Here is a 21,331-nt window from a genome sequence, read left to right on the forward strand (position 1 = left end):
CTACTCAGATCGCAGGGTGCTCTGTGTGCAGGACGTACCTACCGACAGAAATGCTGTGTAAAGGAATCTGCTGGCACACTGATACAGTCTAATTTTCCAGCATGTATTTAGTGGAAGGCGAAGAATCTACTACAGCTCTTTAACATCACCCTTGTCATGATCACCTCATGATAAAACATTAATTTCTCCAGTGTAAATAAAAGCATAGCAGATTTCCCAAATAATCTCTTAAAGTAAAAACAGACTGGTGCATAAGAGTAAACAAAGTCAGAACAACTGGTCAACCAGAGCTCAGAATGAAATGGGAACAGCGGTACTTTTTCAGGTTTTGTAGCCGCGTCTTTGCTGGACTTTGACAATAATTTATTACCACTAATACTGTACTTTGTGAACTTATACAGTGCTTTATGAAATAAGACATGTTTCCTATTTTAAAGGTCTTATAATCTTGTGGGCTGATAAGGGGTGCAGATCTTCCCTTGGATGTTCATAAATAACATTAGCACTAAGAGTTTTATTAGTGCTGGGTCCTTTCAAGCCTGTGGCTCTTTCTTTTTCTTAACAACACTTCCCTAGTCAAGTGCCAAAATAAGGATTTTTGACACCTTGATCTTCCAGACTGGAACGGTGTGTGCATTCTTCTGTTCTGCTCGTAGTGAAAGAACAAAATGCAGAGTCCCAGTGCAGTGGCTGTTGCTCTGCACGGGTTTAATCCATCGCCTTTGCTTGCCTCTCCGAGACTACAAATCTGGAGTCTGGGTGATGGCAGCAGAGAGCAAGCTTGGAGGGGTGTGTGTGTGTGTAAGTGCGCGCGTGTTTTAAATAAACAAACAATGGAACAGCAACTTCAACAAATTGTGAGTGGTGCTAATTTGTTACAGTGCTGTCTTGCCTTCTGGCAGTGTTGATTTAGGAGAAGCTGAGCAGACTAGAATGGATGTGGGGAGCCGCTGGTACTTTTGCTCTGGGGTGGGTATATGGTTCAGTATAAAATGCTTCTAGGGGTCCTATCCTGAGGAGCTTTCAGATTACTGGGTAAAGCATGTGTACAGGCTGCCAATCCTCTTTTCAAAACCAAATCTTGGGCAAAAGTACCTTCCTCTCTGCCTTGCTCTTTCTTCCCCTTCCACTTTTTTAAAAATGGAGAGATGTTTTTGAATCATCACAAGAGCCTGTAATTTGTGTGTTTTGAGGACTGCCAGCAAACCCTTAACCCTGACAAGAACAGTGTATAGGGAAGGAAAGGAAGAAGATCCTGTGCTTTGGATTGTAGCAAAGTTTTCAACACTCCCTGACCTTGCTGGGCTGCCTCTGGTGCCTGAGGCTGTAATCCCCAAAGCTGAGAAACTGACAGAGAAGGCTGGCCAAATGCACAGGAGAGATCTGCGGGCCTGGACCACTGTTGGGCTATGCTGCAGGATAAGGATGTCAGGGTGGAAGCCTTGCTGGGAAGAGGTGGACTTTGGAATCGTATGTAAAGTGATCTCCTTGCAGCCTGTGAGCTGAGCATAAAGGAAGTGAAGTCTCAAGTGAAGAAGACAGAGGAATAAAACAGTCAAAATGAGAAGTAGTGGTTGATGAGAGGCAGCTGAGGAAACAAAGAATTTTGAAAATGAGTAAACCCTGCTTTCCCCTTAGATTATCTTCAGCTTGGATAGTTCTAGATGCAATGCAGACAGTTTGCAAAACTTTGAGTCTGTTAGGCCTTCTGCTTTTACAAGCAATAGTGGCTTTCTGGCATCTTCTCATTTGCCAGGCTCAGAGCTGCAGAAACTATTTTTGGTGGTTGCAAAGAACCAAATTAAGGGTTCAGGGTGATCAGTTAAGAATTTGATTTGATTTGATGAGGGACGTTTGGCAGGTAGTACAGTCTTGATACTGCCAGGACCAAACTTCTCTTAAACAGAAGTTTGCTTGAATAAGCTTCACTTCAGTGAAGTCAGAGACAAAGATTTCCCTGAGAATACAGGGCTGAGTGCATGGTCAGTTCTTGGGGGGTGGGGGGGGTGTGGGGGGGTGGGAAATGGTGGATAAAGGGCAAAAGGTGCTGTATTTAAGGCATTGTTTATTTATGTTGAGAGCTGTTGCTGCTGCATCTGTAGGTACAGGTGAGATAAAGGGATGAGATTTGGTCTTGTAGAAGAAAATGGGACAGAAAAATTTGTTTCTGTGCTCACTGGTGTCTGGCATGCAGTGACAGAGATGACACTTTGGTCCAAGGCTGTTACTACCATGTCCTTCCAGCACCCCTCAGCATGGAGCTCAGTATTAACTATTGCAGCAAGCTCATGATATTAGCAGCATTCTGTATGCAGACACTCCTGTGGAGACTGCTGCTCTCTGCAGAAAAGTTTGCTGAGTCCACACAAGAAACAAAAATAAGCAGGCAGATTGGGAGGATCTTTATCAAACCTCTCTCATTTCTCCCAGCTCTCTGAGGCCTTGTTTGCTCTAACAAGCGCTGTAACCAAGGGTCTGAGTCACAGTCGCTGGCGGATTTAACGCTCCCAGCTGCTGGCCTCATCCCTGTCCTGGAGATCCCTCCCCAGATGCAGGGACATTTGAAAGGGCCATGCATTTGCTCCAGTATTGCTGTGTTTCACAACGCAGTTATCAGCTTGTACCTGTGTACTCAGAGCCCTAAAGCAGTGCTGCAACTGCGAGGGTGCTATAAGACAGTCCCAGCTGGAAAAGGATCATGATGTTGCTTTTTCTCTGATGTTCCTTCTCCACCGTGCTGCGTGCTCTCACCCCCTGAGCAATGCTCAGCATGAAGCTGCCACCCTGTGCACCCCCTGCCAACTGTGGCCTACCATACTGAAGGACAGGGCCCAAGCTTTTAGGACCAGAAGCATCTTCTGGTTCGGTGTAATTCATAGGGTTGTTGATCTTGCCTAACACTCTCTAGGATTAGCTGGGAGGTAGCCACAATCCTTTAGTCATGTCCTACATTCTTGCACTGTAAAGGGACAAAATCTGTACATCAAGGCGGAAAGGTAGCTGGGAAACAGGAAATTTGTGTACCAAAGGGGCCTTAACTGGTGGATGGGTAGAGGGTGTCCTTCCTCCTGTGTGGGCTGAGCTACTCTGCTGAACATGTGGGTATTTTAGTGCAATAACAAGTCATTAGATTAGCATGTGATATCAGAGCTGCCTTTACTACTTGCAATGCAGATACGGTTGGAACTGAGCTTGCTCAGTTGTTGCAGGGCTGCAGAAGAGCCCAACATCAATTGCTGCTCACTGGCTTCTGAGGCTTTATTTGTTCTGTGCCACTACTGTGTTCCTGAGATCAACTGTGCTCTGCAGATATGCAGGAATTTTTAGTGCCTGGCTCTGCTCGACAAGATCTGCAATGTCCATGCCTCTCTTCTCCTCCCACTAAAAGGTTTAGGTAGTCTTATGCTCCTTCATGTCAGCGGTGAAAATAAATGTATAATATAAGAGGGCTCTGTGCTTAGGAATTGGCAGGAAGCGTCATTTCTGACTGCAGTGCGATGTTCTAACAGTAGGAAACACCTTTGTTTTAAGCCGTTCTCTGCTAATCTCTGCCCTAGAGGGGAAATAAAACTATGGAGAACAGCTTCTTGCTTCACAGTAGCAAAATTGCTGTAATCTGGGTGTAAATCTTCATTTGAGCTGCTGTCCAAGAAATACCTTTATAGAGCATTCAGCCTTCCTGAAGCTGAGTGTTGCTGAGTGTTTAGCAGAGCCCTGATGCTGGCAGATGCAGCCAGTAGTATGTTGCTCATATGCAGTCCTAGAGTGTGTGATCTCTTGGAGAGGGGGAAGCTCCAAATCCCTGGGGATCTGGCCCATTACGCTTAAAGCTGCACACTATTTAAATGTGGGTTGGCCTGTTCATGCTGGCAGTGGTCTGTTCAGGCTAGTTCAGCAAATGCTCTTGGCTCAGCATACCCAGGTCAGTAAGCAAACACTTGCTTACATTTCATTTCTTCATTGTATTGACAAGATTTAAAAATCTTCAGTCTATAGCAGTCAAAACAGGGCGATCTGAATACAAAAGACCTATTAGTTCAGTGTGAAAGGGATTTAGTTACAGAACTGTGGGGGTAAGAATGCAGGTGGGAATGATGGGAACACTGTCCTAGGCCTGAGCCCAGCAGATGACCAGGAAGAATGAACTATCTCCTTACATTCAGTGCTCTTTTCATGAAGACCTTTATATTTACTAGGCCAGTGTCCTCCTTTGTGTTCTCCCTCATCCAACTACGTTAATTATTCTAAGTCTTTTTCATTTGGCCTTGTATCTTTTAAGGTTAAAATGATAATCAATATTTTTCTAACTTTTAAAATGTAAGATTTCAATGTCTGGCAGCACAGCTGGAGATATGCAGCCATCAATGCAGCAAAAGCTATGCACAAGTTTCTTCACTGTGAGGGTCTTAAAACCTGGTTGAAATCCCTGTAAGGCTGTAGGTTTAGTCTGTTCTGGGGTGGGGTTTTTTGTGGTGTTTTGGTTTTTGGGTGGGTTTTTTTTCCACTGAGGCAGCATCACCACTTGTAGAGAAGGTCTTGTGCTTAGCATCTACCCTTGTACTATCTTCCTTGATAATCCCACCGGATCTGATCACACGAACTCTGGAGGAAGGAGGATAGGCACTGCAGAGTGTACCCTAGGTTTGACAAGCTGAGTGCCTTTCCCTGTCATGGAAAAGATATTGTTGCTTTTTCCTTCGGGCAGGGAAAGCTGGAATTACAGATCTTAAGTTCTGTGACTCTTGTACTAGCTGCAGTTCACCCTGAATCAACTTGATCTTCAATCTCCAGGAACCTAGATTAAATTATCAATGAAGCATCATTATAAATAGGAGAGGGTGTACAGTATTTTCTTTTCCCATCTTGCACCACAGGTAACAAAAGGCAAAGGGCCCAGCCTTTTTACTTGATGCCGTAACACCTCTAAGAAGAGCTGGATTTCAAAGGCTTGGGAAGGGGGACAGAGGATTAGCATTTAAGTGTTTCTTCTATTGCCTGTGCTGTGTGGGGAATGAGATCATGAAGCCCTGGCGCCAGGCTTTTCTCCTCATAGAGGCATTTCCAAATGGTGATATTTAGTTGCCTGAATTTCTGGGCCGAAGGAAGCTGGTGCAGTCATCCTGGGATCTGCTGTTCTTGGATATGTATGGGCTGGTTCGAAGCTCAGTGCTGTTGGAGTCCTGAATGGAGGTGGTCAGAGAGAATCATCAAGAAACTTGCAGAAGCCTTCTGCTCTGTTTCCGTCGCAGTTCAGCAGCTCCGGGGAGATGGGTGGAGGGGAGGTTGTTCTAGTAGTTACATATTTAAGGCAGGTGGCCATTGTAAAATGTACGTTTCAATTTTGATTGCAGTTTTTTAATTGCATTTAACAGCGTCCCTGTTGGTTCTCCATTCTGCATCTGTGCAGCCACGTTCTATTGATGGCCTGTTGTGATTTCAATGGAACATCATGGGATGTACCTGGCACGTCGGGCAGCACTGGATGGAGGTGCCTTTAGCCCAATGTACCTGGCATGGTAAGCGGCAACCAAGTGGTTAATCTGCATTCTACTGCTCATAGTCTCAGCTTGTATAGCAAGGTGTTCCTGCTTTGCTGCAGCCTTGCACTACCTGGAAATCACTTTGCTCTCCTGATGTTAGTGCTTTGAGGCACCCAGGGCCCCTACCCTTTTCATCCATGAAGATTCCCCTTCCCTGGGCAGTTTGCCATGCAGTAGAGAAGGACCTAGCTATGTCAGGCCCTCCTTGTTATTCTAGAACAGGAAGGAGAAGGGATTGGGAAATCATCTGATTCTTTTTCTTCTCTCCTTTTTGGGCCAGGAGCTGGTAAGCAGTTGAGTATGTATTGCCCATGTACCTAATATCCAAACGTTGCCGCACAGAGGTACCGAACAGGTGCTTGTGTCCATAAGCAAAGCTATGCTGTTTCTGCGGGAGTCCTGCAAGAGCTGCTTCAGGGAGCTGGGAGGGCAGTTCTGCCTGGCACTAATTGGAATGTAACAAACTAAACAAGGGCCACAGTTTGCTGATGTGGTAGCCTCTGCGAAATGATCCTCCATCCACCTCCTTTCCATGTCCACACCTGCAACATCAGCTGCACATCCTGCTCTGTCCTGCATGTTGCTTTCTCTCCCTTCCCCAGCTCTGCAGACCTCTCCCCAAGTAACCTGACATGTTGGTCTTACTTATTTTGAAGTGAGAGATATTCCTGTGAGAAAAACAAGGGCGATGCATCCTGTTTTCTACTTGAGCCCGCCTCACAGAGCTTTTGTTGCTCCACTGCCAATGATGAAAACGCATGTACTTGCCTCTTCTGAGTTCTGCTGTCTGCCTGCTCACAGGGGCTGGGGCACCACTTGGGCTAAAGCAGTTCCTGCATTTCTCCCTATGCCTCTGCTGCTCTGGAATTTGAATACCTTTAAAAGGCACGGGCTAATGACCTGCCAACTGCAGCTCCTGGGGGGAAGGTTAGTGGACATGAAAGCCCACTTCACTGATGCTTTGGGAAAGTCCTGGAAATAGGTTCTGTTGGGATGCAAGGAGAGGAAGATCAGATGAGCCAGTGAGCAACAGGAAAGCTCTCTTCCCGGTGAGGTTGTCAAGTGCTCTAAAAAAGTTAGTTTATCTGAAACTGAGGAGTGCAGAAGTCATCTGTGTCAGTTTCACCCAGATCCAGTAGCAGCTGGACACAGCATTTTTAATGTCAGAAGTAAATTGGTGGGGAAGAGCAATGTAGGAAACTAAATAATTTTGTCTTGTTCTTCCTTACACTCACTGCTGCAGTGTCTGCTTGGTGCAGCACAACTGCTTGGGAAGGTGGAGAAATAAGTAAGCAGGCCACTATCTTTTCCTAGGTGTATTAAAACATGTTAGGCTAACACTTTAACAGCATCTAATTTGATACATCACATCTAATCTGTTTGTTGGTTTTTATCTGCAGTACTGTTAGTTCACTGTTCAGGTGCTCGGTGTCTAGCCTTCTCATCCATCCACAAATCCTCTACGTGAAATGAGTGATTCCTTAGATCTGTTTTTGATTGATTCTTTGCTTCACTGGTGTTGCTTCTTAAAAGGTAAACAATATTCATATGCTGCAATCTATAACTCAGAGATGAAATAAAATAGCATCTCCTGCCAGAGGTTGCTAAGATAGCACATTTAGTAGCATTCATTCAGCAATTACGTTGAGGAAGAGATTTAGTGACATTACAGAATTGATTCTTTTTAGTGAATATGTAGATTTTATACTATTTAAAGGGGTGAAGGGATTCCTCTTCTCCTGTACTTTGGCAATCTAATTTTCTGTGATATCCAGAGTCTTTGTGGAAATTGAGAAAAAACTTAATTTTTTCTGCTTTGTAGTGAGAGTAGCGCAGCTCCTGTAGCAGTCTGTGTGTTCTGCACAATCTTCACAGTGTGCCCCAGACTGGCACAGCAGCTGTTAGCCAGCTCCTTGGGCAATACTGCTTATGAAGATGCTATTGGCTTTTAGCTTGCAAAGCTTTGTTTGATGTGTGGCATCTGCTTGCAGCATCACTGTATTCTGTGATTTGTGCCCTGTATTTTTCATGTCTTTGCATGCGCTGTGTCTTGGTGTCATGGATATGGTGGAGGTAGCAGAGAGCTTCAGTCTTGCTTCATTCCCTGCTTGCACAGGAATGTTTAAGCAGGTTCACTGCTCTAAAAACTATGTCTTGAATGACTAGGAAGTAACTGAATCTGAAAAAAGACTAATGCTATTTGTCCAAGCCCTTCTGTTATTCTGTTTTAAATGCAAAGGAGTTAAATTTTGCACACCAAATTCAATGATAAAAGACTGTGACCCTATTGAGACATCTACATATTTTTGAGGTCTGGGGTTTGTTGTTGTTTGTGTTTGTTTTTTTTAATTAGAAATGCATCTGAGCCTTTTCTGAGCCAGGGCTCCTCTGAACTGGGAATATGTTTCTTCTCTTTTTGCAGAAAACAGAAAATGAAGGGTTCTTACAAATTATACTGAGATATATATACAAATATATACAAGAAATATAAACCACTGTGATTTTTCAGAGCTTTTGGGGGCTTTTGTTGTTGTTATTGCTGCTCATGATGCTATCCAAATGTTCAGGGTTTGTTAGAGCCAGCCTCTGCGAACTAAAGGATAGCAAAGCCTTGTAAGGCAGCATCTACCATTTGTTTGGGAAGATGTGCTAACTTTTATACTGGACTTAATCTCATAGTTCGTCTTTGGTCCCAGGCTTTCAGCTAGAAATGAGATCTTAGGAATGTTATAGATTAAGGAATAATGCCTGCTTCTCTTTTGCTAACAAGATTTCCAACACTCCCCTCTTCCCTCACCTCTGAAATGCATCACTGCTAAAGAAGGGTTTGTAACTGGTCAGCTCTGGATAATACCTGAAATGGATTTATTTTTGTTCAGGACTGCACAAGATAAACAAACCAGGTTGATGCTATAAAGCTTTTGTCAACAAAGGTACGTCAGTCAAAGGTGTGTTCTCTGACCCATGGTGCTGTCCTGGTGAAAGCCCTCTGTGGGCAGTTCTGGCAGAATTTTAAACATGGGGCTCTAAACCTGGCTGAAAGTTTTGCTGCCTAGTTCAATTACATTCATTTTGTTGGGGTTGCTAAATCCATGTTAAGACTTCAGCTAACAAATTCAAATTTGATAGGCAGCGTTATAGTGCTTAAACCTGACCACTGCTTTTAAAATCTACTAAAGGTAATAACGTACACCTCATACTTAAATCCTATTGAATGTGAATACTTCGGTAAAATTTGACATATGAGATAAATAGAGGTAATTTAAACAACTTGTACTATGCTAATTTTTATGCTGCAGAACATACTGAGGTTTTAATAACAACATTATCTTCCTCATGAATGCCAGTAAAAAGCAAAACTATAATTCTACCTCTGTTTCCAGGGCTTTCCCTGCAGGCTCATTACCTGGTTTCAATATCACTTAAGGTAGAAAGAAGAAAGGAAAAAAAAAAAGTAAAAACAAAACAAAAAAGTAAAAATCTAAAAATATTTCCTATTGATAGCTGCTGCAAACCTTGACTCTTTGCAAAGGCTTAGACAAACACATATACAGAGATTTCTAGACCTCTGCCTCAAGTGCCACATGAATGGGAAATAAGCTTGCTTTTACTTTAACATACTTTTTTAGTCTGTTTAGGCAAAAAAAAAAATGGCTGTGCTGTTTCCTTTTCTTTCCCATATTTGTCCTTTATGGAACACTTAACAACATATCCAGGGATTTTGCAGGTTATGCATGGAAAAGCACCATTATGTTTGTAGTGAAAATAGTGTAGTAGTAGTCTGCTTCTTGCTATTCTTGAGCAGGATGTATTATATATATAGATGCTGTGTTATGTTGCAAGCCATGTTTTTGTCCTCTCCTATCAATATATCTCAGTGACCCAGAAGTAAGTGCTTTTACTGGCCTGGCTAGATAAAAGTGGGTATTTAGTGCCTCTGTGCTGTTGCTTCTTCCTCTTAATCAGCAATTCTGGAAGCAAGCCACTAGAACCAGACACATGGCCTGTGTGCTGCAACTCTGATGTAACTAATTACAGCAAAACTTGTTTTTAAAGTGCTCAACACTGTTCAGTGGTGGTAATCCCTGTCTCTTACCATGTTTTTGTGATGCTGAAGGGTGAGTTTCTATGACAGAAAGACTATAGATCGAGAAGAAATAACTGGCTACCACCATGGCAAACCTGTATTCCCTCCTTCTGGTTGCCACCCTTTCTAAAGCCAGTCACCTCTGGGAACAATACTCATGTGCACAAAGGCACAGTGGTGAAACCACTGTCATCTTGGGTTCCCATCCATTGCTGAAACTATACAGAACAGAAAAATCAGAGCAGCCATTTTAGCTGTGGGTCAAGGTGACGAGCCACTGAGATCTGTGTGGATGCTTAATTAGGTGTTGGAGCACTGAATGGGGGTCACAAAATTCTACCAAATGCATAACAAAGTACCATGCTGACTAGCTAACCAAGTGAAGAAATGTGTCCTGTAGAAGAAGGGAGGCACTTGCCTGGCAGATCTGTTGGTAGAAGTATTATGTATGAGGCTAGTCAGGCAGCAAAATTGCAAGAAAAATTGCATTCATTTGCTTCTTGATAGCTTTTTTCATAAAGCAAAATCTTTTTGTTGTGCAGAAATGGATGATGTAAGTTCACTACCTTTCTGCCAAATTTAATCTATTTATCACCAATTAGTGAGAATCAGGTCTGAGGGAGGCTATTTTTAATATTGACAGTATCACTCCTTATTTCTTTTTCTTGTGTACACATACTTGACACAGGGAAGATAACGCAGTCTAATGCTTCATCATCAGAAATTTGATGGGACAGAATGTTGTAATGGGACTCACAAGCAATAAAAACGTTAACTGATGATGATTTTAAGAGAAAACTTAAGCTCTTCATTTCTATGACCTTATGGCCTGCTCCTTCTTCAAAAAGAGAAATCTCTCAATAATACGATGAAGTGGGAAAGGAAGTAAGGAAGTGGAAGGGCTAAAGGTGACTGTTACATGTTTGGTATGTAATTTCAAATTTGAACATTAGAAACTACTTTAAACCAACTTCAACAGATAAATGCCCATTACAAGTAATAGTTGGCACTTTCAAACAAAAAACTCAAGAAAAAAAGTTTAAAAATTGATCTTGTATTCCTGAATGTAGCCCCAGATTTAAATTCTGGTCTTTATGTATTGCATCTACCAAACTTTCAATTGCAATTAGTTCTGATATGCCTCAAACTAGGTATTTCCTACAATCCATACTACTGGAAAGCCAATATAAATATCTAAACTAAAATAAGTCATGAATACTGGTTTTGAAATACATGAACTACAAAGAGGTAACCACAATCTTCCTTTCTTCCTAGTACTTCAGGGTAGAGAGACAGTGACTTGAGACAGATTACCTGAGTCTATTAGTTTTAAAAAAATTCCTTCAAAACTAAAGAATTAATTTAAGAAAACAGTTTCAGATTGGTGAAGACATTTGGTGGCATTTAGCTAGCTCAACATCCTGAATTTCAGCCAGTTCAGGGTTGATTCTAGCCCTTCATGTCAATGGATTGGGACAGCGACATTGCCAAGGGGGTGGTTTGTAAAGCAGCCTTTCCTACTCTTAAGGAGATTTCCCATTCACACCTCAGTGTGATCAATTCAATTTCAATGGATTTAGTTGCTACGTGTAATTTTCTCAACCCCAGAGCAGCTGGGTGTCATAACATTTCAACATGTAAGAGCCAAGAAACAAAACTACATGTTAAAGCAGGGAAGATGCAGCTTATGCTAATTATTTTACATGCTCAGATATGCAAATGGAAGTGAAGTAGATGCTTCTTTATTCTTCCTTTTTTTTTTTTTTCTTGCTCTTCATCCTCCTTTTCAGACTTATGTCAGGCGAGGGAAACAGCTTTCCCCTGTGCCTAACTATTTTTTTCCTGCTGGTAACTTCTGAATAGTATTTCCAGGCAAACTATGATTGCTTTTATAAAAAGATACTTACAAATCTGATTTTTGAAAGGCTGGAATCAAATCTTAGCATGAGGAATACTTCTAGAAGACTGTATTCCAAGCAGGATCACAGCTTGCAGGGTTGAATGTACGCAGAGCTCCTTAGTCAGCGTCAAGCCTAATACAGACTGCACTGTGTACAGCCAGTCTATTAAATATAGACTTGTTCAAGTGGAAACAGCAGGTTCACACCTCTCGTCTTCCTGTTTTGCAGGTGGTAAGGTGAAGGTGAAAGGAAGAGAAGGTGGAGATGGAACTGCCAAATCATGCCAAACAACTGCTACTGCAGCTGAACCAGCAACGAGCCAAAGGTTTCCTCTGTGATGTTATCATCGTGGTAGAAAATGCCCTGTTTCGTGCCCATAAGAACATCCTGGCAGCCAGCAGCATGTATTTCAAATCCCTTGTCCTGCATGACAACCTGATTAACTTAGACACGGACATGGTGAACCCCACCGTGTTCCGGCAGATCTTGGACTTTATTTATACTGGTAAGCTCTTAACGACTGACCAGCCCGGTGAACAGAACTTTAATGCTCTCCTCACCGCAGCAAGCTACCTCCAACTGCACGACCTGGCAGCTCTCTGCAGAAAGAAGCTGAAGCGGAATGGCAAGTCCTTTGCTGGCAAGGCCGGTGGCCTTGGTGTTGGGAGATCTGCCAGGAGTCAGAGACTTTCCACTGCTTCGGTCATCCAAGCTCGCTATTCAGGGTCAAACGAGGGGTTGAAGGGCTCACATTCAAAGGAGCTATCAAAGGGAAAGCTCTCTGATGACGAGGTCTTCATCAGCAGCTCCAACCAAGAGAACTGTCACTCCTTAAGCAGGGGAGCCAGTAAGAACGGCGGTGGGGGCAGCAGTGCAAATGGGAGCACCGGCGACCAGGAGCTAGGCCTCGACCTGTCCAAAAAAAGCCCGTCACTCCCTGTTGCAGCCTCCCACGATGACACGCAGCACAGCGAAAGCCAGCATGGCTCTCCCCAATCTGCCTCAGCCCCCGCAGCCAACAGTGCCTCATCGTTCGACGAGTCTGGAGTCGGAGCCCCCCACAGCATGGCAGACAGCAGTGACCCCATGGAGATGGATCTGAGTGAAGAGTGCCACCACTCACTGACGGAGAGCAGCCAGCGCAAGGGCCTCCGCCACTCATCCCGCAAGAAGGAGTGGATCAAGAAAGACAATGCCTTTGACCGAAAGGAGGGGGGCAAAGACAGGGACGAGGGTGAAGGGCTGCCCAATGGTATCCTGCTGGGGCCCTTGTCCAAGTCTGTGGAGCGGAGTCTGGCTGGGGCCTATGGCGCAGACCTACCCTACCCGTGTAAGGAGGAGGTGGAAAATGGTAAGGAGAACAGCGATGACAGCGGCCAGAGTGAGAGCGAGAGCGGTGGGCACACTAGTGCCAACTATGTCTACCGGCAGGAGGGGTTTGAGCCAGTGGCCTACGGTGACAACCTGTATGTCTGTATCCCCTGTGGCAAAGGTTTCCCCAGCTCTGAGCAGCTCAATGCCCATGTGGAGACGCACACTGAGGAAGACCTTTACATCAAGGAGGAAGGCACATACGGCGGCAAGGATGAAGCTGAGGATTTATCCAACCCCAACCAGTCCTATGGCACGGAGTCCCGGCCCTTCAAGTGTTCGGTGTGTGAGAAGAGCTACAAGGATCCAGCCACGCTGCGGCAGCATGAGAAGACTCATTGGCTGACGCGGCCCTTCCCTTGCAACATCTGTGGCAAGATGTTCACGCAGCGGGGCACCATGACACGGCACATGCGCAGCCACTTGGGGCTCAAGCCCTTTGCTTGCGAGGAATGCGGGATGCGCTTTACCCGGCAGTACCGACTGACAGAGCATATGCGTGTCCACTCAGGAGAAAAACCTTACGAATGTCAACTGTGTGGTGGGAAATTCACCCAGCAGCGCAATCTGATCAGCCACCTGCGAATGCATACCTCTCCCACATAAGCCAAAGACTCCAGAATGAGCTTCGAGCCCATCCGCAGTGATTTACCTTTCTGTAGACTTGCTGCTTAAAAAAAAAAAAAGAAAAAAGAAAAAAACAAACAAAAAAGGGGGCAACTCCCCATACTCTGTTCAGTCATGGGAGGCCTAAACAAATGTAGCTTTAACATTTAAAAAAAAAAGTTCCTTTTTTCCCTTTTTTTTTAAAAAGAAAGGTCCACAGCCAAGCTGATGCATTTAGTCCAACTTTCTCTCCAAATCTTGGTGATCTGGCAAGAAATGCCACCTCTTTTTGTGCACATTGATGTCATTGCCATATTGATTATCTGGAGCAGGTAGGGGGACTGTGGGGAACTTTCAGCCCCTGCTGGCTCCTCCCTCCCTGCCTCTTTCCTTTGTGTTACTATCATGCTACTTGTCTCCTCTCTTGAAACCAGACTAGTAGGGGCATTTCTTGCCATTAAAAAGAAAATAAAGTACACCTTTTCAGTGGCCTGAGTAGCTGTGAAATAACATAGCATTACATTCACAAGCCAGAAGCTCTGTCTGTGGACCATGTCACAGGGTTGGCAGCCCCCTCAGATACTGTGGGAAAGCCATAGCAGTGGTGGAACCCATCACCCTCCCCTGGGCTGGTGATGGTGGGGATAGCAGTCTACCTGGTGTGCACCAGCCTGAGTACTTCGCTTAAAGGAAGGGCGATGCCTTCCTCACCATCCCTCCTTGTTTTAGTTTTGATCTTTATCCTTGGCACACGTAACCACAAGCCACCTTTTCCACAAAACACACAAACCTCTTCTGCCTTACCCATGACTGAACAGGGACTGGATGCCCTGGGAATTTCTTTCAGTGAGCAGGGGGTCGTCTTTACTTTTCTAGTAGTTTCGTATGAATATTCTTTGCTTAGAGGTACTTGTTTTATTAAAGGAAAAACCATTGTAACGTTTATGTGAATGTTTGAACTGGAAGGTCTGAGGTTAATTCTAGGGTGGGTGGGTGGGGAGGGGGTTTGATGTAGGCTGGACTTGCTACAAGTTCCTTAGGTACTTTTTTATTATTTTTTATTTTATTTTTTGTGTGTGTGTATGTTTTTAGCTTTCCTCCCTCACTAAAGAGTGAGTCTGTGTGGACAGACTTGTTACCTTTGCTACCTCTTGAATTCATGAGAACAATAAGATGGTTAGTGAAAGATTAGGCATTCTTTTTCTCTTATTGTAAGTAATTAAATGTATAAAAGTAGAAGCTAAATTAAAGTTAAGGGATTTTTACCACCCCGTCCTTCCATTAAAAGTCAGCTAGAGAAATGTTAAAGCAAAACTTGGCCAAAGACAAAGCAAAAAATACACTGAGCCAGAGGCTGTGCTGGCAGCTTGGACTGGCTCATTCGCAGTCTCTTGGCTGTTTGTAGTCACTTTTAGATAAAAGAAGAAAACGTCTCTGAGCTTTTTGGGCCCTTTCCAGCTTTGTTTATTAAATCTGGATACTATGGGGAGGGGAAAATGTCCCCCTCATCTTCCGCTCCCCCAGCACATCTGGGTCAGTCTGTAAACACCTGGCAGGACAGAGGGTGAGGGCATAGCAGCCTATAATTTACTAGAATCCAGAGTGCAATAAGGTGGGGGAGAGGAGGAAAAAGAAAACCAAAGTGTTTCATATCCTCCCTTTTAGACAATTTAACACACGCACACAAAAAAAAAAAAAGAAAAATGAAAAGAAAAAGAAACAAAATGTTCTTGCAACATCTGCATAAGACATCACAGCCAACAGCTGCTATTGGTTTAGGAGAGAAGACAGAGAACTTAGCCCACCAATTCTTGGCCCCCTTGACTTTGTTGGCGTGACCTTGTGGAAAGCTATGGCTTATTTCAAGCCTCCCGTGACTGTGGTGGTAAAAATTCACAGCCAGTAGAATCATCCCTTCTGAATTGAGTAAGGTTTACACTTGTGTTTTTTAATTTTTTTTTGTTTGTTTGTTTTGTTTTTTCCACTCAAACCAGTATAGTCTTGATGCGTAAGGTTTACCAAACCTCACGTTTTGTCTTTTTTAAAAAAACAAAACCAATTTTTTAAAGTTTTGACCAAAAAGAAAAAAGAAAAAAAAAAAGAAGAAAGTGAGCATGTTTGACTAAAACAAAGAAATATAAGCTTCATTTTCTATTGGGGTTTTTTTGTTTGTTTTGTTTGGGTTTTGTTGTTTTTTTGTGGTTTTTATTTTTTGTTTGTTTTTGTTTAGGTAGACTAGTCCATAAGAAGTTTTTGGGTCAATTGAATGAACTGAGGAAACTGGAATCCAGGCTCCAAGCAATAGACAACTCAAAGGCGCTAAGCCTTGGCCTGGTGTCATGTACAGGGAACACGCTCGCCCCTCTCGCCCACCGTGCTCCTGCGCGCTTCTCCCAGTGCCATTGTCTGCTTGCTCTCGGATGCTGTGGAGCTTGAGAGGAGAGCATGGATTTTCATTTTTTTCTCATTGTGCTGAGATGCGCTGTTTTCTTTTGGGGGTTAGGTGGGTTTTTAGTATCTTTAGCACTTCCACATTTTGAATATATTTTGAATTCTTCTCTCCTTGATTCCTTGCCAAACCCCCCAAGAACATCCCCAAAATAGTCTTTGGGGAGGACAGGGAAGGCCTTGCCATCTACTTTTTTTCTCAGAGCAAGTCTCAGCAGGGCCCAGGGACAGCTGTGCAAGATTGGTTCCCAGGTACTTTCACCCTGCCTTTATCTTCCCTCCAGCCATCCTGAAGCTGAGCTGAATCCCATGCTGGCTTAGGCTGCGGCCAGAGCAGGCTCCCCTTGCTGCCGGCTGGCTAAGAACCCATCACGTCCAGATTTTCAAAACAATTTTTATCTCCCTTAGTGAGAAGGGCATGGCCAGAGATGAGCCCTGTCCCCCGGTGTGGGTTTTCCCCAATTCACTTGTGGCCCTGCAGTTTGCCCAGAGGGGTCTGCCACCGTTGCGGCACATGGCCAGCGACAGGCGTGGCAGGCGGGTGTCCCTGTAGCACCCACCCCTTGGGACAGCAGCTCGAGCTGTGACCTACCGAGCCAAGCCACAGAGCAGCCAAAGGCGTGAGGAAGCAGTGAGCTCCTCAGCAGGCAGATAACCTGTTCCCCCTCACTTAACTCCATCTTTACAAGCATGTGTGTGGGTGATGTAGCCTCTGCCCTCCCCAGGCCCCCTCTTCATTTGTTTCTTAAGCCTTGGGAATCATATTCAAGTTTCACGACCCAATGCTATTTTAAAAAAAGGTTTTTTTGGAGCATCTTTTTTTTTTTACTTTATCCCCTCCCCAGCACTTAAACAATACGACATAAAGTCTGTGTACAGCAAGAGTATTGTACAAAAGAAACTTTTGTTCTTTTTTCAAGTAGCTGTGTAAAGTTGTGTTCCATAGATTGACTATAAACAACATTTTCCAAATTGTGACAGTAATAATGAATAACTAATAATACTCAAAACTTCAGGGACTGTTTCAGGCCTGCTTGGGGCCTAAACACTCAACTGCATTTGTACGACATAGTATTGTATCAAACATTTTTCTGTATTTTAATGAGAAAGCAAAACACTAGTTTCATATTTAAGATTTTAAGAGTTTTAGGGTGGGGGGGAGGGAGCTGCATTTTTGTTTTTTTTATTTTATTTTAATTTTTTTTTAAATACACAAAGAGCCTCAAGAGGAATAAAACAATTTAAAAACAAACAAAAAAACAAAAAGAAAAAAAAAAGAGGCCAGGCAGCTTAAGTATATGCTTTAGTCACTTAGTTCCAGAATGTTTTCGGAATAACAGGAGAAAAAAGATAAAATAGCAAAAGTTGTATAAAAGAATAAAGAAGCTCATACCCAAATTCACAAAACTATTTTTTAAACCAAAGCACATTTGAATGAGTATGGAACCTCACTTGGCTCAGAAAAGTACTAATATATTTATCTCATTGTTTACATAAACTTTTACAGTTTCAGACCTCAACAGATCTAGGGGCCAGTCAAAATTAATCTTTGTTTTTTCCATTGGTTTGTCTCTGAAGGCTGCACAGTGTTCCCCAGCTTGCAAGGGGAGATCTGTGTCCCAGCCTGCATTCCAGCACTGCTTGGGGAGGGCGAGGAGAAGGAGGGCAATTAGAAATATGGCTTGTAGGTATTTTTTTTTTTTTGTCTTCAACTCATGAGAGATGTTGCTGGGAGTGAGACCCAGGCACTATTGTGGAGGCATTCCAGCCTACCTCTTCCTCAGAGGAGTCTGAGGGTACCAAGAGGGTAAAGAGAGATGCAAGAAGCTCTAGAGATAGAGAAGGATGTTGTCATAAGATGGTGGGAGCTGCTGTACCCAGCACATCTCCTTAATGTTAGCCATGGGGAGCTGGGCTGAGCTGTTTTCCAGTCCTTTACTGCAAAACCTCCAAAAACAAATTTCTGGCAAAAAACCCAAAAGCCCAGCTCTGTGCATTTGGGGGAGTTAGCAGAAGCCACAAAGATCACAGAAGACACCAAAGAGCTATTGACATGCAGCTTCTGTGAGGCTTTGAGGCTGCTGACGTGGAAGAGTACGCACAACTCTGAACCGCCCCTCTGTGCTGGGCAGGGGCTGTGGCAGAGGTGGCTGATCTCCCTGCGGTGACTTGGGTAGCTTTAATGGTCTGGCACGAGGACAAGAGCTCGGGCACCCAGCTGCTTCCTGCTCAGAGTTGTGCTGGGGCCTGAGCTGCCTGTTCGGACCATCTGAGCCACCTTTTAATTAAACAGCTGGATTGATTCACTCTAGACCTTACAGTCAGGCGCAAAGAGCCCAACCAAAACTCCTAAGGTTTTTTAGGTGGAAACCTAAGCTTGATTTGCATGTTAAACAGTTTAAAAATGACCAATGATCATGGTTTGCTGAAATACTGCTGAAGCCAAAAAAAAAAAAAAAGTTTTTAAAAAAAGCTCCCCATCATTAGTCTTGATCCTTTGTAGCTTTTACCTTCTACACCAAAGCCACCTCAAACATTTGAGGGGGGGCTGATGGAAAATTAAATATTAATTTTGCCTGGTCTTAATATCTAACAAAGATGGTGCAAACACTATTTGACAGTGTTGTTTTTGTATCAATATGTATGTGCAGTAATGAATGTATTTATTTCTCAGATTCTGTATGCACAGTTTTGCAATGTAATTCAGAAAGTTGCAAACACAAAGATGTGTCCGCAGGGTCTTCTCTACAGGATTTCAAAAAAATGAAAAAAATATATTAAAAAAAAAAGAATCTCAGAGACTCTCAGCATAGCCATAAACCATAACCTGTGAAGACAATACAAAGACTGGACTTTTGTAGCTTTGCATAGAAGAGGAATTTATGTTTTGCTGTATTTAAATGTTTCCATTTACAGTGTCACTCTTTTAAGATTCCTGTTTTGGTTTTTGTTTTTTTTTCCTCTCTCGTGTGTGTGGAAAGCATTGTTTTCAAGCAGTGCAGGTTCAAAGTCTGGGTTAGCAGTATTTTACCGTGTCGCTTCAGTTCTGAAAAGCAGGAGTATGGGTCTTGACCAGGGAAACATCCAGTGCACTCAGTGAAACAAAATGAATTCTGAGGTGACTGCTGGCAAAATCTGGAGAAGGTAAAAGTCATCTGAGGAAAGGCTGTGTGCTTCCAATTGTGGCTTGTGACTGAGACAAGCTCCTTTACTGAAGCCCCCCCCATCCCTCACTTGCTGTTTACTGTGATAGTAATAAGGATCTCAAAAGTGGGGAGTCGATGCCTAAGACAGCTAGAGGAAGCTTCGTGCCAAACCCAACAGCCTCTGTGCCATCTTGTTATGGGCCTTGCAAACTATACTGAAGCATCAGATTCCCTATAGTGTAAGATGGTTAAGAGTCCCCAGGAAAAGCCGTACTTCACAAAGCCTCTTGGTCCCACTATTGGTGGAATCAGTAGTTATGGATCTGCTCCACCCTTAAAAATTATCATGAAGGATATTTGTTGATTTCTGGATATCTGCCAAATGCAGAAACTTTTCCAATCAGCTGTGGTGGAGTTAAGGGAAAAGCAAATGAAAAACAGAGAGACAAAACCTCCCTACACTTTAAATGGGTTGATAGCAAATGTCTAGCTCTGCCAGAAAGTGGAAATACTCATCACTGAGATGGCATGTTTGAATAAACATCTGTTTGAGCAAGAGTTTAAAATCTAAATTAGCTCTGAACTGTAATTCTGGAATAATTAAATAAGAGTTCTAGCATTTTTTTCTTAGTTTTTGTTTAAACTTAAGGATTTGCTCAACATCAGCAAAGTCTCTCTATTTATTGTAAAACCTTTTCTTTTCATAAGCTTACTCTTGCACTCCAGAACTGGCCATACTCTTTAAAAAATAAAGATTTGGGTTTGCTTTCAATAGCTCAAAGTAGCTTGTTGCAATGTTTAAGTCCCATGGTACTTTACTGCCCTGATTTTAGTGTAGGAGGCAAGCAGTAGCTGATTCTCAGTCCCTTTCCACTCGTATTTTGCATTTTTTTTCAGAGTAGGGTTAGAAATTTCACCTTTGATGATTTCCCATTAGACTCACTAAATGTGCTGCTTTCCTATAAAAAGAAAAGATTTGGGATCCCTTGCGAGGCAGTTCCAGCTCTGCTGTAAGGCTCCTAGCTGGACCTCCTAGTCAGGAAAGCTTCTTTGTTTCAGCCGTGGTTCATCTCTGTGCCACAACAGAATTGCTATTTATTTTAACTAACTGGACTCAAAACTACCGGAACATAAGTTTAGAGCTAGAATTGTATTTTTTTCAATTCAGTTGTCTCCTATCACCATCCTCCTCTTCCCCTTCTTCTCCCATTTTCCTAAGCCTTTTGAAGCCCACTGTTGAACAAGGTATTAGTGGATCAGTGTTTTCTGAACAGAGCAGGCCCTGCAGGATGCAGTAGGGAAGGTCTAAATCGAAATACTTCACGCTATACTTGTTGGCAGTTAGGGGATACACTTCATAGGCTTGCTCTCCCTAAGGAGTGGGATGTTTTTTAAACTTTCTCATTCAAAAGTTATCAATTGAAGCACCTAGCACAACTATTGCTCTAACTTCCACTGGAGTTTTGACCGGCTGGGGATTACTTTTCTATGAGGAGAGGACCTTGTTCTGGCTGGCTGGATGTTTCCCCCTATTTTATTTTATATTTTAATTACAACTGAAAAAGGGATGTTGCATCTCTGTCCTTTATTTTTATTTTTATTTTTTTAGTTTTAAGCCTTAACTATCAGTCAGTCTAGGAGCCCTGGATGTTTCCTGGGGAGGGGGAGAGGAGGAGAAGGCAAGGGAAAGGCCGACATTCCTGCTGCAATGTTCTGTTCATTTCCTTCAAGAGCTTGAATTCAGGTCAGAGCCACATATAGTTGTGGCTTCAACTCAAGTGTCATATAAAAAGATACAGAAATTATAATATGATCTCAGCATTCAGAAATTTGCAGTCTTAATGTACAGTGATGAAAAACTGTTATTTTATGATCTTTTCATTAAAAGCTTGATTGAAAAATTACATCTTTTGCTCTAGAATTCACCCTGTCCCTATAGCTCACTCTCTCCATGTTCTCTCCTCCCTTATTAATCCTTGCCCAGGGATCCAAACCAGCTACTTCACAAAGCAGAGCCACACACAGCTTCTCATTGTATGCACCTATGCACTTTGCTCATAAGCCAAAAATATGACACTGAGAACATAAGAAAGGAGTAATCGCATGGGCCAGGCTGGCATACAGAAAATGTGCAGGCAATGCATAAAGGAGGAATCGTAATTTCACCTTTTTTGTTGTGACCCTGAGCAAGTTGAGGCTGTTTTTGAAAAGTTACCCCTGCTTTGTCCTAAC

General features: G+C 43.2%; 1 protein-coding gene across 10 annotated transcripts in view; it reads left to right on the plus strand.

Annotated features, from left to right (window-relative positions):
* HIC2 (HIC ZBTB transcriptional repressor 2) overlaps nucleotides 1-21,003 on the plus strand; it is an 82,300-nt gene extending 61,297 nt beyond the window's left edge. For 6 of the 10 annotated variants that reach the window (XM_080374234.1, XM_080374239.1, XM_080374232.1 and 3 more), the window contains 2 exons: nucleotides 5,373-5,516; nucleotides 11,757-21,003. In XM_080374234.1, the coding sequence (XP_080230360.1) occupies nucleotides 11,793-13,505 (1,713 nt within the window). In that variant the 5' untranslated portion in view covers nucleotides 5,373-5,516; nucleotides 11,757-11,792 and the 3' untranslated portion in view covers nucleotides 13,506-21,003. Of the gene's footprint in view, nucleotides 1-5,372; nucleotides 5,517-6,940; nucleotides 7,074-8,419; nucleotides 8,474-11,756 lie in introns of all 10 variants that reach the window. The other 4 variants (XM_080374233.1, XM_080374241.1, XM_080374238.1 and 1 more) reach the window with 3 other exon arrangements.
* Nucleotides 21,004-21,331: the final 328 nt, after the last annotated feature.

This window comes from Falco punctatus (assembly GCF_963210335.1).
Source record: "Falco punctatus genome assembly, chromosome: 1".
NCBI lineage: Eukaryota > Metazoa > Chordata > Aves > Falconiformes > Falconidae > Falco > Falco punctatus.